Source organism: Drosophila ficusphila, unplaced genomic scaffold (assembly GCF_018152265.1).
Source record: "Drosophila ficusphila isolate 14025-0441.05 unplaced genomic scaffold, ASM1815226v1 contig_220, whole genome shotgun sequence".
In the NCBI taxonomy this organism is placed as follows: Eukaryota; Metazoa; Arthropoda; class Insecta; order Diptera; family Drosophilidae; genus Drosophila; species Drosophila ficusphila.
The window spans coordinates 1,079,628-1,095,632 of record NW_025064118.1 but is presented as its reverse complement, the minus strand read 5'-3'; the positions used below and the strand labels follow the sequence as shown (position 1 = coordinate 1,095,632).

General features: G+C 39.6%; 2 protein-coding genes across 3 annotated transcripts; one reads left to right on the top strand and one right to left on the bottom strand.

Moving 5' to 3' along the window:
• The first annotated feature begins 804 nt into the window (after nucleotides 1-804).
• LOC122319821 lies at nucleotides 805-1,887 on the top strand. The gene has a single exon (XM_043207628.1). It carries the CDS (start codon nucleotides 805-807, stop codon nucleotides 1,885-1,887), a length of 1,083 nt encoding a protein of 360 aa, XP_043063563.1.
• A 4,623-nt stretch (nucleotides 1,888-6,510) lies between these two features.
• LOC108098415 (fibulin-1) lies at nucleotides 6,511-15,488 on the bottom strand. 2 transcript variants are annotated; one of them, XM_017201309.2, is made up of 13 exons: nucleotides 15,257-15,488; nucleotides 13,481-13,972; nucleotides 13,082-13,411; nucleotides 12,385-12,618; nucleotides 12,249-12,331; nucleotides 12,135-12,192; nucleotides 11,098-11,382; nucleotides 10,525-10,662; nucleotides 8,473-8,917; nucleotides 8,280-8,412; nucleotides 7,709-7,797; nucleotides 6,783-7,013; nucleotides 6,511-6,715 (listed from the first exon to the last, which is right to left on the bottom strand). In XM_017201309.2, exons 1-13 carry the CDS (start codon nucleotides 15,348-15,350, stop codon nucleotides 6,553-6,555), a joined length of 2,775 nt encoding a protein of 924 aa, XP_017056798.1. In that variant the 5' UTR covers nucleotides 15,351-15,488; the 3' UTR covers nucleotides 6,511-6,552. The 2 variants fall into 2 exon arrangements, with proteins under 2 accessions (XP_017056798.1, XP_043063561.1); XM_043207626.1 differs by lacking the exon at nucleotides 15,257-15,488 and adding an exon at nucleotides 15,108-15,183.
• Between the last annotated feature and the right edge of the window lie 517 nt (nucleotides 15,489-16,005).

Below are 16,005 nucleotides of genomic sequence, written 5' to 3'. Positions count from 1 at the left end.
TTTTCACAGCTTATAAACGAGAATACGGCACTTTCTAGCATTCAAAAATTCCATTTTCTTAAGCAAGCTTTGCCAGGTGATTGCGATCAGGATGTCCAGCAAATGGATTTGACGGAAGCAAAGCACCTACTCAACGTCACCAATGTGTGTATAAACGAATTTAAGCGTCTCAAAATCGCAATCTCAACTTGTGACCATTGGATAGTGCATCATCTCGCGATGAAACTCCCATCAACTACTCTCCAAGCCTGGGAGCATCACCTGGGCAGCTCAGGAGAAATTCCAACCTTTTCGATGTTCGAAAGTTTTCTAAACAATCGCCTTGTCAGCATCGAAATGATAGAAAGTCGCAAAGGGAACCCATCAGCAAAACCCACATCGGTCCAAAATGCATCGCATAAACCGTCATACAAGCTTCCGAACAACTCTAACAACAATAACATACATAAACGCGGCAGCTACCATACCACGAGCGGTACCAATTCCGCAATGCGTTGCACTCATTGTAGTGGCAACCACATTTTAAGGCGTTGTCCAGAGTTCTTGTCTAAAGATTGTTTTGCTCGAAAACTGATAGCGGAAAACACCAAGGTTTGTCTGAACGGTTTAAGCCCTTTACATAATTGGTCTCAGTGCAGTAGTACAAAGAATTGTTCTCAGTGTGGTCAACGGCACCACACTCTTTTACATTTTCCTAGTCAGCCTAATAATGCTAGATCTAATGTTCCACAGCATCAGTCAACGAGGGATTCATCCTCATCGGCAAGCTCGATTCAAGCCAACACAACTCAGCTCGTGAGTGCAATGGCCTCGTATAAGTCACCCACAGTGATTCTAGCGACGGCACTGGTTCGACTGCACAACAACATCACTGGTCAGTCTATGATAGTACGCGCTTTAATTGATCACGGCTCCGAGGGAACTCTTGTTACGGAAAATGTCGTCCAAGCCCTTGGACTAAAGCGATTCCCTGTTTCTGCTGAAATCACGGGAGTAGGCGAAAACTCAACAAATAAGTGCAAGCATCGCACGGGGTTTACATTAAGCTCATGTATACACCCTCAGTTCCAAATGTCAGTGGATACGGCGTTTGTGCTTCGCTCTTTAACATCGCCTCTGCCAAGGATGAATATCCACCTGCAAAACTGGTCGCATATCCAAGGACTCGAATTGGCAGATCCTACCTTTACGCGATCCGGTCGAATCGACTTGCTGATTGGCGTGGATGTCATACCTCAGCTCATGCTGTCTGAAGTTCGGAAGGGAGCTCAGGATCAACCAATAGCTCAGCGCACGCAACTGGGTTGGATTGTATTTGGTAAGACAAACCAAATACTTTCGCATGCCATATCCATTCGATGCCATCAGACAAATTTGGAGTCTTTGGTCAATAAGTTTTTTGAACTAGAGAAAATTCCCGAAACTCGACAGTTGACAGCAGAAGAACAATGGTGCGAGGATCATTTCAAACGCACGCATACACGTCAACCCAATGGGAAATATATGGTTCGGCTCCCATTCAAGACGCAGTTCGATTCCTCGCAAGTTCTTGGGAAATCTCGGCAAATAGCCCTTAATCGCTTCCATATGTTGGAGCGTAAGTTTCAAAAACAACCAGCGTTACATCAGCAATATTCAGCCGTCATCCAAAAGTATTTTGATCTCAACCAGATCATCGAAGCTGCAAGCACTGAGGAGCAACATCGGACTCACACGCCATTGGGGCTGGTCGGTTTTGCGGCATGCACTCTGCCTCATCACGCTGTACTAAAGGAGGAGAGTACCACCACCAAATTACGCGTGGTCTATGATGCGTCTTGCAAAACTTCCAATGGCCGTTCTCTCAACGATGTCCTTTGCAGAATGATCTTGGGGGAGTCATACTAAACTGGCGCATGCATCGATATGTTTTTGCGGCAGATATCCAAAAAAATGTACCGATGCATAGACATGCGCCCCGATGATGCCCAGTTTCAACGGATTTTTTGGCGAAACGAACAGGATCAAATTCAGGAGTATTGTTTAACTACAGTGACCTTTGGAACTGCGTCGGCTCCATATACGGCCATCAGGATTATACATCAACTAGCTCAGGAGGAAAGTGTGAGATATCCATTGGCACAACATGTACTGCAAAAGGAAATATATGTTGACGACGTTCAAAGTGGTCATGACACCGTTGATGGAGCCATCAAAATTCGAGAGGATCTAATTGCTGCACTGCAATCCGCTGGCATGTGTCTCAGGAAATGGGCATCTAATCATCCTGACTTGCTGGTTAACATTGCGCAAGAACATATGTCGAATTCAACCATTTTAGAAGTCGATAATCATGATTCAATAAAAACACTTGGTTTGTATTGGCATCCTAAAAGAGATGTTTATGGCTTTCATATAAAATTCAAAATTAGTCAAGAATTTACTAAACGAGCATTACTTTCCACAGTGGCCCGGTTGTACGATCCATTAGGATTTATTGTGCCAGTTATCACAACTGCCAAAGCAATTTTGAAGGACGTCTGGAGTGTTCGTATTGAACGTTGTGCTGGAGTTTCCTCGCCATTAGAGTGGGACGAAACACTTCCTCTAGATTTACGAGAACGCTGGAACGATTATATCATGAGATTACCAGATGTCGAGGCAATCCAAGTACCTCGGTGGTTAAATGTTAAACGTAGCAGTCTAAAATCTCTTCAACTCCATGTATTTAGTGACGGATCGACCATTGCATATGCTGCGTGTGCGTATCTCAGAGTTCAATGGATGGATGATACTGTACATACTCATTTACTTACTGCACGTAGTCGCGTTACACCCACGAAGCCAATGACAATTCCGAGAGTGGAGCTTTCTGGTGCTCTGTTAGCCACCCAGCTGGCAAAGTGGTGCTGCCAACAGCTACATTTACAAGACCAAGCAATGTCGGTTCATTTTTGGTCCGATGCAATGATCATACTGTACTGGATTAATGGAGATCCAATGCGCTTGAAGACTTTTGCTGCCAATCGAGTGGGACAAATTTTGGAATCAAGCGTACCGTCGCAGTGGCGACACGTGCCCACTGAAACGAACCCCGCAGATTGCGCCACCCGTGGTCTTACCCCAACGTAGCTGGCAAATCACGATTTGTGGTGGTGTGGCCCACCATGGTTACAGCTACCGGATACCCAATGGCCAACTAATCGCTTGGATCCACCGGAGGATAACGTTGCCAGAGCTGAGCAGCGAGATCTTAAAAAATCAACACTCACTTGTACCACTTCGATTGATGAATCAATCATCACCTCATTTTCTTCCTATAATAGACTCATCTTTGTTGTGGCCTATATGCTTCGCTTTGTACACAATTCCAAATCTGCATTGGCATTGCGTCGAACAGGCCCAATAAAGACACACGAGTTTCAAGATGCCATGCTTCAAGTCGTTCGACTGGTGCAGCGGGAAGCGTTTCCATGTGAGATTTCTAGATTACAATCAAATACAGTAGAATCCTGTTATAACGACTCCGCTTATAGTGTCCGTCCGGGTTGTGCGACGAAAACTCGATGGTTTGGTTGGTCCCCATACAAAGTTATATGAAAGGGCCTCCGCTTTGAGCGTTTCCGCTGTTAGCGACAAACCGCTTATAAGAATGAAATTTTTCAGGAAAATTGGAAAATTTAACCGGATATTGCGTCGTGCCGGAAAAAATAGAGTGCCATAGTTCAAAATTTATATTTCTATATTTCTAGTTTTTTCTGCTTTTTTCCGAGTAAAACTGAATGTTTCAATTTGCCAAATGCAATATGTGCATAAATAAGCTCATTCAGTTTTCAGTATTTATAAAAACCTATGTTTTTGAATTTAATTTATTAAATTTTTCGTTTTAATTAAAAAATTCATTTGATTTATTTTAAAAACCTATAACAAACACAGCAACCATAAAATAATCCAAAAAAAATTTTTTTTCCTCCTTTTGCTTAGTGCGTCCTCCGGTTATACCGACGAAAAATGGTCGGTCCCTTGGAAGTCGTTATAACCGGATTCTACTGTAAATCCTTTTCTGGCTCTAATAAACTTCATCAGTTATGTCCTTTTGTAGATCAGCAGAGTATCTTGCGGGTGCGAGGGAGATTAAAGAATGCTTTCCACATCTCTGCTAACCAACGCACTCCGAGCATTCTACCCAAGTCACATCACTTCACTGAGCTTGTGATCCGAAATGCTCATCATAATACACTACATGGAGGAATGGATCTCACACTAGCGACTATTCAACAGATTTTCTGGATTGTAAACGGAAAACAAGCAGTGAAACGAGTCCTACGCAAATGTGTTCCCTGTTTCAAACATCGTCCAAAACCAGCATCGCAGTTAATGGCAGATTTACCATTTCATCGGGTAAACCCCCCAAAACGAGCATTTGAGGCTACTGGCGTGGACTACACTGGCGCTTTGGAAATTAAGGCATCTCGGTTTCGTGGACATCATACCTACAAAGCATATATCGCTGTTTTCGTTTGCTTAGCAACCAAAGCAATCCATTTGGAGGCCGTCACAGGATTGTCTACCCAGCATTTCCTATGGGCTTTGCAGCGTTTTATTGGACGCCGCGGATTTTGCAGGCATATGTACAGCGACTGCGGCACAAATTTTATGGGTGCGGATAAATCGCTTCAATTGTGGAAGAAGGAATTTGTAAAAGAAATGACAACGACTGTGCTGCCTGAATTAACATCTCGCAACATTCAGTGGCATTTCAATCCTCCACACAGCCCTAATTTCGGAGGCTTGTGGGAAGCGAACGTGAAAGCAGTCAAGAGGCATCTGTTTTGTACTTTCCAGGGGGTCAAGATGACCTACGAGCAGTTGAACACAGTTCTTGTGCAAATAGAGGCATGTTTAAACTCTCGACCCTTGTGCCCGTTGACGTCCAATATTGAGGATCTCTCGGCTTTGACTCCGGCTTATTTTTTGATCGGTGATTCCATGATGTCTCTACCAATTCCCACCACAGCGGATAAATCTTTGGACTTGAAGTTTTTTGACGGCCAACGACTGGTAAGGCAGTTTTGAAAGCGTTGGAGCGCAGACTGGTTGTCACATTTACAAGCTCGCCCAAAATGGTTGCAAGTAAAACCCAATCTAAAGGTAGATGATATAGTCATCATAAAGGATGATCGATTCCCCCGGCGGAATGGAAACTTGGGCGAATTATAGAACTGCATCCCGGATCAGACAACCTCGTACGTGTGGCTTCCGTTAAAACCTCGTCAGGAATATATAAGCGATCGCTTTCAAAACTTTGTCCTCTGCCTTTAGTTTGCAGCTCAGTAGCTAAAGGTCTCGATTCATCAAATTAACGACAATTATTTTGCACATCTTTGATCCAACGCATGCATGCTCTAACAAACACTTGTCTTTTCACAGCGTTTAATTGGCAAAAAGGGAAAGGCACTGGAGTTTAATACTGGGATCAGTATTGGCGGGCGGCATGTTCGAGCATCTATTAAGAGTATTTCGTAGGAGACAAAGAGTGTGCTTAATGCAGTTTTCTACGCTCTCGAGACGTCCCAGCAGCACAAAAGACGAATGCCAAAATCCGACAAACCACTCTTTGGCAAGCGGTGTTCGGTGCTGGTCGGCCTGTGTCTTTGATTTTTATACCTTGAAGAACCCTAAAATTTTGATATAACTTAACCTTCGTAATTAAATTAGTTGTTTTGATATCTAGTGAAATTTGTTAAAATAAAATTAATCTTGAAGTTACTTCGGTTGTACCTATTTTTTCTCTTGTCAAATAAAAGTCCCCAGAGCGGTAGACGCTCAGCATTGACAATTTAGCATTTGTCACAACACCTAGAGTATCTGGAGCAGTCGCGATAACCTTCTTGGCAATATGTTTTTCTATTTTCAACCTGTATCAGAGACACAAGCGAGTCCTTCGCCAGTATGACCTACAAGTTATTATTAATGGTATCAAGAAGTCAGAGAACGTCCTTCGTCTAAGCAAGGGAGGAGTTAACACGGTCACCCGACAATTGAAAAGTTGCCAAGCTGATCACGCATAGCCGGCATGAAAATAATGCAAGGCTAGCGTCATTTGCGGATATTGTACAACGTGGGTGCCAAAAGCCAAGGCTTCGGTCAGCGTAATCACCAATATTGGAAATGAATCGTCATAGCCTACCTAACTCTATGGCTTCCCATTTACGAAATACCGCGTGTCCTAGATAAATCCTAATAAGAAAATAATGTATATGCAAAAAAAAAAAAAAAAAAAAAAAGCTATCATCGGTTGCTGTAAATATCTAACCCGTTACCTAACGCCGAGTATTAATTATTTTCGGTTGCTATGTTGGCGTTTGTTTTTGGATTCGTTCTTCCCTCAAATTCCTTATTTTTTTTTTTTTTTTTTTTTTTTTTTTGAAAAAGATATTTTCACTTAGTTAATCAACAGCACATGGATCATGCTTAGACCCTCTGCGTTGGATAGACCCTAAATGAGCTAATTATCGAATAAAGACGAAGTTTAGAAAATATCACATATTTGATTTATTTATTTATTTATTTTTAAAACGTATGCTGGGATACAAAGAGGAATAATTTTGCCACACTTTTTCCACGAGGCATTCCGTTTGTGTATACGGTCATACTTAATTCCAGTTCAATATCCTGTGGCCCGTCGAGCGGCTTTTTAAGTAACACACTCACTTGGTTGTTGTTTTTTAAGGTGCTGTAAATTATAAAATTGTTTTTTTTTCATATATTAAACAATGATAGAAATGTGTACAAAAACATACTCAAAATTTTTATCAGTTGCTCCTTGAATATTGCTGTTAACTTGTATGCGAACAATTCGGAGATCAAAATCGATGTTATCATACCAAAGTGGACCTCTCAATGTGAAAATGGTTCGACCGTCCGGAGGTATAACTAACTTAGATACGAAGGTTATAAAGTTATATGTGTAAGCTGACGGTTGGGTGTAACAATCTTCTCCTTCACAGAAGTTTGTGTTTTGTCGGCATCGGCTGTAAGTTAAAAGATAATATTGATTATAAACAAGAATGAAAAGCTATATACCCTTGCAATCATCGAATATGTCGATCAAAATGGTTTTGGAAAAAAATATATCTGATCGATCTATCAGATCCGAATCGACAAAACTTGGATTCATCATCCCACAGAACATTTTTCGAAACAATCAGTGGTTTTTTCAAACGCTCCCTTGCAAACTGAAATCTTCATTTGAAATTTTCATTTCATCGCCTTCTTGCAGTCCTCGAGTATAATTCTATATTAAATATTGATGATATTTATTGTTCTAGAGCCCTTAAGTGAGTATTTTTCAGAAACACTTTTGATAAGTCGGTTTTCTTTGTCATCTGTTTTTCGGGATCTTGGTTTTTCCCTGGTGGGTTTGGTACTTTGATTGCTTTTAATATGTCCTAGAGCATTGTAAGCCATTTTACGGAAACATTTTAAGTCTTCAGAAATCTCTAAAATCGTTTTCCCAGCTGACTTAAGAGTCTGAATGACTTCCTGCTGTCCTTCTAAGCACTAAGAAGCTGGTGGGATTGCAAACACATATTTGTATACCATCTTATTGACAACTAGAATTATCAGTTAACTTTAAACTCCGGGTAAAGGTGAAATTAGAGTTCAAAAATGGGGATTGCATAGTGTGCTAAACTAGTGGCCACCACTGTATGTGCTTCATACTTACTTTTTTTGATCTGGATCAATAGAATATCCATATGGACAATTAACAGTGGTACATTTGTAGCTTCCTCGGGTGTTAGTGCAAATGTCGTTCTGAGAAATTAAAAAGTAATATATTTTTAAATATTATATTACAGTAATGTTATACTCAGGAGTGTCATTAAAAATCAAGAAAAATTGTCCTAGCTTCGCCATAACGCCTATTTTGTTCGACATATTTTATGACCAAATCGAATAGAAGTTAGAAAACACAATTTGGAAGAAAACAAGTCGATAACATCAAAAACGACGGTGTGATAACTTTTTTCCTCTCTCTTCTATGGGTGCTGTTTAATATAAACGCCCGGCCTGGACCGTTCCGACTTATATACTGAGATTTCTATAACACTCTAATGTTATTGTATCGACGAAGTTCGCAAATAAATCGTTGTTTGTAAGCTTACACTTACACTACTTACACTATTATTTTTTTTTAAACTTTATTTTTATTTATTGAATCTTTTCTTGAAGAGTTACGTTACTAAATAATAATAATTGAAAACGTATTTGCGTTAAGAACCTTTGAAAATACTTACCCGCCCTGTACAAACTTGATTATTAGAATCAGTTGCACATTCATCGATGTCACGGCAAGTATTCATATCTGCAGATAAGGTATAACCACGTGGGCAGGAGCATTGGTAGGATCCGGGAGTGTTGGTACACAATCTTTAAAATCATAGATATTATTTCAGAATTCGATATTTATATTATTGTTCTGTTACATACCCCATACATAGTTTGTAGTCCTTGTGCACTTCACATTCATTTATATCATTGCAAGTGCGGTTGTCGAGATCAAGTTGATATCCGGAATTGCATGTACATCGATATCCGCCCCAGTAATTGATACACTTTTGTTGGCAAAGACCTGGTACCTCACGACACTCATCGATGTCAAAGCATTGTGTATTGTTACTATTATCAGCTTTCTTTTGAAACCCATCTTTGCACTCGCAATAGTAAGAGCCTATGGTATTAAAGCATTTTGCATTTGATGGACATACGCGATGATCCAAAGCGCATTCATCTATGTCCACACATGTATTGACCCCGTCGACAAGCCGCTTAAGTTCATGACCCAAAGGACAGGAGCAAATATAGCCACCGCTTCGGTTACGACAGATTTGCCGTTCGCCACAATTGTGTTCTCCAGTTTCGCACTCGTCAATATCTATTCATTAAAAATCGAGTAAGTAAAATAAAAAGTTTGTTATATATCGAATCGGGAACCATACAAATCTAATTTGTAGGTACGGTCAACAGGGGCCAAACGATTACACTTTTCAAATAAAAAAAATTAATTTGACCCAGATTTCGAGACTTCCTTATACCCACTTTTCAAATTTAAAAAATATTGTTTAACCCAGACTTCGAGACTTCCTTACCTATTCTATCATGGTAGCGCCTTCTTGTAATAAAATTTTGCTCTCCGGCACGGGCAGTGAATATTGATAGATGAATGACAAAGTAGGTTGATTCTGCGGAGCGAGTGACATTGAGGTTCACAAGCAGATGGCTATAGAAAATGGTTTCTTCGAGAACACCCAACCAAGACCCCGCAGGTGGTCATCAGAACGACATAGGGGCGGATAGAATTCCTATTTTATTAAAAGGAGCACAGTTAAGGTTTTTGAAAAAACAAGACCATTCTTCAAAAGCTTTTCCCGGGGTCTTAATCAAAGCGGACTAGTATCAGTTGGACCGAATGTGAGCCTAAGGTATGCCTTTCCCAAACGGGTCAAAGATTTGGAAACAAATGTCGCTTAGTTGGTCCATGTTTCTAGCCCCACATGAATAATCGACCGTGCTGTGAGGTCCCATTAAGGTTTATTCGGTAATTCCAGTAGTTGTATTACCATTCAAATTAATTTTTTAATTATTTACTTAATTAATTATTATTTATTTCGGCCTTCAGCCGACTAATTTTCTGGTAATCTATTTTTCAACTAATCCCTGGAAAGATTGCAGAGCGAAGGGTATTATAATTTAACTCTGAAGCTTGCAACTCAGTGAAGGAGACACCTCAGAACCCATAAAGTATATACATATACACCTTATGGGGTCTGAAATGTCTCCTTCACTGCGTTGCATTTCTGACTGAAATTATAATACCCTCTGCAATAGAGGTGGAGAACTATCGATGGCACTATCGACACTATCGAGGGTTTGAGAAAAACAATCGCCGACTATCGATGTCGGCGCTATCGATAGTTCTCACCCTCTACTCTGCAAGGGTACAAAAATAATCGGATTCTGCTTCCTTCACACTCCTTTACACATCGTTGGATGTGGGCCAGACCGGTCTCCCAAGAAATATATATATATATATATATATAGGACTGGTACACAGAAAGAATTTTTAAAAATAATCTGGGGCTGCTTATATATTATTTATCTGTTGCTTAGGAATTTAATATTCTTACTAAAGAGTATAAAAAGTAGGCGTTTTAAACAGTTTCGGAAAGAACATAGTTTTTGTCTAGTGACCATTTTTGGAAGAGGTAAAACTAGAAACAGCACTATTTGATTATACAAAAATATCAGTATAATATTTTCTGTAACTGTGGTAATATTTCTGTGTTACTAAACGGCATCACAGGGTCACAATTTTCAGGTACAATTTAGCATTTTGGTGGTTTTTGGCCACAATTTGATCTTTGTACGTATCAAAGATATTTGTCCGAATTGGGTTATTATTTTAGTGTTTTTATGTCAAACCGTTTTTTTTTAATTAGTTAGGTGTTTTTGGTAAAGAGACAGTTAGACAGTTTTTATTACCTATGCATGATTTCCCGTCTGCTGTTGATTTGTATCCGGGTGAGCACTGTAGAAGGCTTTCGCATCGGAAGTGGCCGTTTGTGTTTATGCAACGTTGATGGTTACCACAAGGATTCATTTCCACACATTCATTGGTATCTTAAAGAAAGAGAAATATTTTAATAAAAAATATAAATTTAGGCTAGAGAGAACAAGAATCCAATTTAAAACAAGGGGAACGCTAATGTCTAGTGCCCCGACCATAAGATACCCGTTACCCAGATATGGATAGGGTATGTGAAGTTGCATGAGGGGCGGGATGTGCTGTGCCATCAAACTGTGGGCGTGGCATTATTCATAAAACTTTTTCACTGAAAAAAGTTGGTTTTACTAGTCAAAATCCTATTTGTTCTATATTTCTTAGCAAAGGCACCGATATAAAGATTCGATAAAACACCTTAATTTACAAAAAAATAAGTTTTAAGTTTAAGTTAAGTGTTAGTAAACGACGATTATTTCAAAGATGCCGAGGGCGGGTAAGCCTGTGATTTATATTATGTAATTTTACCTTTAGTTGCAATTTTGACTTCTTACCTACACATGCACCTAGCTTATTCCTGTAAAACCCAGCGGAACAGTCCGATCTTGATGTTGCAATTGGACCAAGTTTGGGGCGTATATTATCCAGTTGTATGGCTAAAGGATAAGGATATCGAGAATTAATTGCCGTTGGCGCCGGCTTTGATACTATAGACGCCATTGTGGTTGACGTTGTTGAGCTCGTGGTGGTTTTCCGATGACAACGAAACGATCCCTTCGTGTTGTGGCAATCGTAGTTTGAGGGGCAGTTATGTGAATTCAGTGTACACTCATCATCATCTTTAAAGAAATTAGAAAGTTTTCAAGATTAAGCATTTTGTACTACATTTAGCAGCCGCTATAACTATTGGAACCAGAACGGAAGCTAGCTTCGGCGAGCCGAAGCTGATATACCTTTGCAGAAATTACAAATATCGAGCAAAAGTTTGCATCGCAGTGAAGGAAACACCCCAGATCCCTTAAAGAGGGGTAAGGTTTTTAAAATATTTTTTTCATAATTTGTGGGTGTTAGCGACCTTTCCAATTTTTTTTTTATTTTTTTTTTTTCTAAAAGACCTAGAAAAAAAATTACATTCTTTAACTCCACCCGGGAGCATTGAGCCTCTACAGTTTTTGAAGAGGATTCATTTATCTTTGGTTTTCGATCGTACTGGTGATAAGCCAGTAGCGACTTATCCTAGCGGTGGGGTTGCCACCAGGCGCCATCTAGGAGTGACGAAAAGATCTATTGTTGGGTCCATAGTAACGTGGACGAGAAGGTGTGCGGGTCCGGGGAGCCGAAATTTGTTACTAATGTTAAGTGAGCGATAGAGCATAGAAGTGGTGGAGATTTGGAAAAAGAGACATTTACTTTTTCTCGGGGAGCCTGGGACTCGAACCCGGGCCTTCCGGACCGGAGGCCAGCGCTCTACCTGCTGGGCCACCGTCCCCCCCTGGTCCTTTGAGCCGGATATTATATAAATAAATGAATATTAATAAATGCAAACATTTTTATTTAACTTATAAAAGAAGCGTTTAATAAGTTTTCTTACCGTCACAGTTTCCCGTTTCCGCATTTAATGTGTAGCCTGTACCACAGCTTTGCAGACGCTGTGTGGGATACGATAAGTAAGGGACTTATAATTTTTGATTAAGTTCAACCATACCGTGCATATATATGATCCAATAGTGTTATCACATCTCTGAGTTGGCAGGCAGTTGTGGTTATTGATAGAACATTCATTGATATCTGCAAAAGCCCAATAATTAAAGACACCAAATAAAATGTAAAACATAACTTACCAACACACTTATTTAGACTACCATCCATGTTGAATCCAGTCTGGCATTGGCAAAAATAGCTCCCCACAGTGTTAATGCACTCCTGATGATTGTTATTATCGCAGTCGTTCGATAAAGTGTGCGCACATTCGTCAATATCAGTACAGCTTCCGTTTTTCAAGCTAAATCCATTTTCACATGATTGAGTTTTAACAAATGGGCATTTAGAGCTATCATTTTTGCATTCACTATCCTCTGAAAAAATCGAATGCATGGAATTAAAGCTTTCTCTAGCAGTCAAAGTATAATGTAATATCTACTAGGCAAATCTATAGTAAAAAGTTCCTATTGTAAGTTCGATCCGTACAATAAGTGTTTCATATAGTACTTCTCTATTGTTGTAGAGTTTTAAGTTAATTAATATTTTGTTGGACTAATTTTTAAATAAATATGGTATTACCGTCACAAGTTCAGCAAGCCGAAGCTATGTATTATTTTGATTTTGTTTGTTATTAAAATTTTTTTTAAATACTTTAAAAGATCATGGATACTTTTCAGTAGCTACTGGTTCCTGTTCCCCACCTTCCGTAACTTAGATTACAGGTCTTAAGTCTTTTCTCCAGTTATTTCTTCTGCCAATACAGTGCATTCCAATCTATGTTTTAAAGCAACTTAACTAAAAATGGACAAGCTAGGATAAACAATTAAAAATACACACCTTTACACTCATCATATTCACTTTCATAGTGATATCCCGATGGACATTCTTTTGATTTCACATTTAAGCAGTGGTAGCCACCATTCGTATTGTGACAGTATTGGTTTATTTTGCACTCATGAAGGTCCTCCCTGCATTCGTCAATGTCAATACATTTGTTTTCCAATTTATTTAAATTAAAGCCGCTTGGACAAATGTGAGTCTTTATCGGTGAGCAAGTAACGTTGTTGTTATCCAAAGTAAAGCCGGTGTGGCACTTACACTGATACGCATCAAATGTGTTTTCGCAAATGTGTTCGCAAAGGTTTTCAATTTTTCCACAAATGTCATCTAAGAACGTGTTTCAATATAACAATATTTTATATTTTATTTATGTTTTTAGGATTACAGTAAACTTACCGTCTTCAGATAAAACAATGGTACCGTTGACATCATATTGAGACTCTAATGGGTTCCGTGCCTCATCACTAGTAGACATTTCATTAGTTTGAAATGTATCAGAACCTAACTTAAAATCTGCAGTTTCATAGCAACAGGCCCGATATGATTCAATTGAGGAAAAAAATGAAAATAATGGATCTTTGCAGTTAACCTTACTGGCCTTTACTGCCAATCCAATTTGACAGGACCGACAACAGGTTGCATAAGAACTAGAAGTCCCATTTTCTTTACTGCTGCAGCGAGTACCTTCCAGGGCAGCCAGCCGACCCAGTTCGCAATTTTGACGGTCCAGTTCCTGGGAACAGCAGACTTCGAGCGTTGAATGACATAGTCCCAGCCATAGTTTTGGGATGATTGTTGGGGATACATCGACATTTGTGCAGGAGGCAGTTGTTCGCGCATGGCGCAAACCAGTTATGCAACATTTCCTTATATAATCCGATATATTGTCTAAAAAAAAATCAATAAAATTACAAATCAATTACTAAATTATATTTACATCTAGTTTACACGTTAAGTAAAGGTAATGGTACCTGTTCCTTGAGAACTAGTGAGATGTTCAAGAGGGGGCTTAGCTGGGGCCACCAGGCGGGTCGCAGGTTGCGGATGCGAACGGACTTTTATAAGGTTAGTTGCGAATAAGCGCAAGCTAATAAGAAACCCCGGACAAACAGCGGGTACACCGGAGTCGGTGTGCTGATCCTCACACAGTCCTCTTCCCTCACGACAACCTACCAACTCCTCTCCCCATACAATCTCACTCCGGTGCCGGACTAAGGTGTCATCCGACCCGTGCCGATAGTCAGCTTGGCTGGGGGCCCGGATTAACAACTAGCCCAGTCTCTCACGGAGGAGGGTTCAGGCAAGTGGCGACCGCCTGTCCTAACCATGCCTTACCCGGGTATGGCGGTTCTCTGCCCGGGTGGACTTACTTTCTCCGCAACTCGTGGGATTAAAAAACATGAAAAAGTTTACGAATTTTTTCTTCCATTCCCTCGTATGGGAGCTTTCCGATATAGTTAGCCGATCCGGCCCGTTCCGACTTATATACTGCGTGCAATAACTACACACCTTTTGGGAAAGTTTCAGAAAGATAGCTTTAAAACTGAGAGACTAGTTTACATAGAAACAGACAGACGGACAGACTGACAAACGGGCAGACGTACAGACGGACAAACGGACAGTCGTATTTCGATTCAGATCGCGATGCTGATCATGCTCATGTACTTGATTACTGCAAGAGTATATAAGCTTCGGCATGCCGAACCCAGCGGGAAAGTGGTATTGAAAATTTGTGACGTCATCACCCCACTCAAAACTGTTTCTCCGGCCCTGCTTACTTTTGTGTGTCACCCCCGTGTATTTTGAAAGGAGAGACGGCAAAAATGTAAGGGTTGAAGGAGGTTTTTGCCCTTCCGCTTGTATGAAGAAACCTCTCTATCTTCCACATCTTTTTTCCCGCTGGGAAGCTATAGCTTCCTTTCTTGTTTCCTTTGCAAGCTGCATACATGACGTCACATATATACCTACACACATAAGTACATATGTACATGCATATGTTCATATTTTATCGTTCTAAACTCACGTGTGTATAAATGCACATAAGGATGTTCAAACGAGCTACACGCATATGTATGTATGTACATATGAATACATTTTTAACTTGTTGAACCATTTCAGTCCATACATACATACATATGTATTTACATACATATGTAGACACAATTTACTAACCATTGGCTAATATAACTGCGACTTGCTGAAGAATTATCCAAAAACACATAAACCCAAAAAATTGAGAAAACATAGCGCGCTTCAAACTATACATCTCTTGTGATCAAAATTAAAATTTTTAAAGAACGGAACTTGTACATATGTACATTTATGAATTTGAACATTCCGGGCAACGAGTGAAAAAATACCGAATGTCGTGTGCATACGCTATCTGGAATTATCCCAGTCATTTAGAAGCACACATATGAACATGTATACATACATATGTATGTTTGTATAAAAACAAACATAAATTGTTATATCTTAAGTATATTTTGTATTAGAACGCTGTGTGGGCCCCTAGGCAAACGCTGTAAACATATTCGTGTGTATGTATGTATGTACATAAATATGTTTTAATAAAATTTGTTGACTAAGCATGTAAATACAGCATACTGCTCTTCATGGTCATGGCCAGAGCTGTTACAATAAATATTAAAATTGTGTTTAGTAGGGTGGATCGATTTGAGCAAATAAATTTGTGCAACCAATGTTTTCTTTGTGATTCAAATCATAAATTTATTTTGTGTCATTATGCTTACATACATATACAGTCGACTCTCGTTAATTCAAACCTGCGATAATTCGAACCTCTCTATAATTCAAAGTTATCACGAGGTCCCTACGAAATCTCTTTATATTTCGAACTAAATCAATACATTTTCATACACTTGGTAATTCGAACGAAAAAATCATTGATATTTAACAAA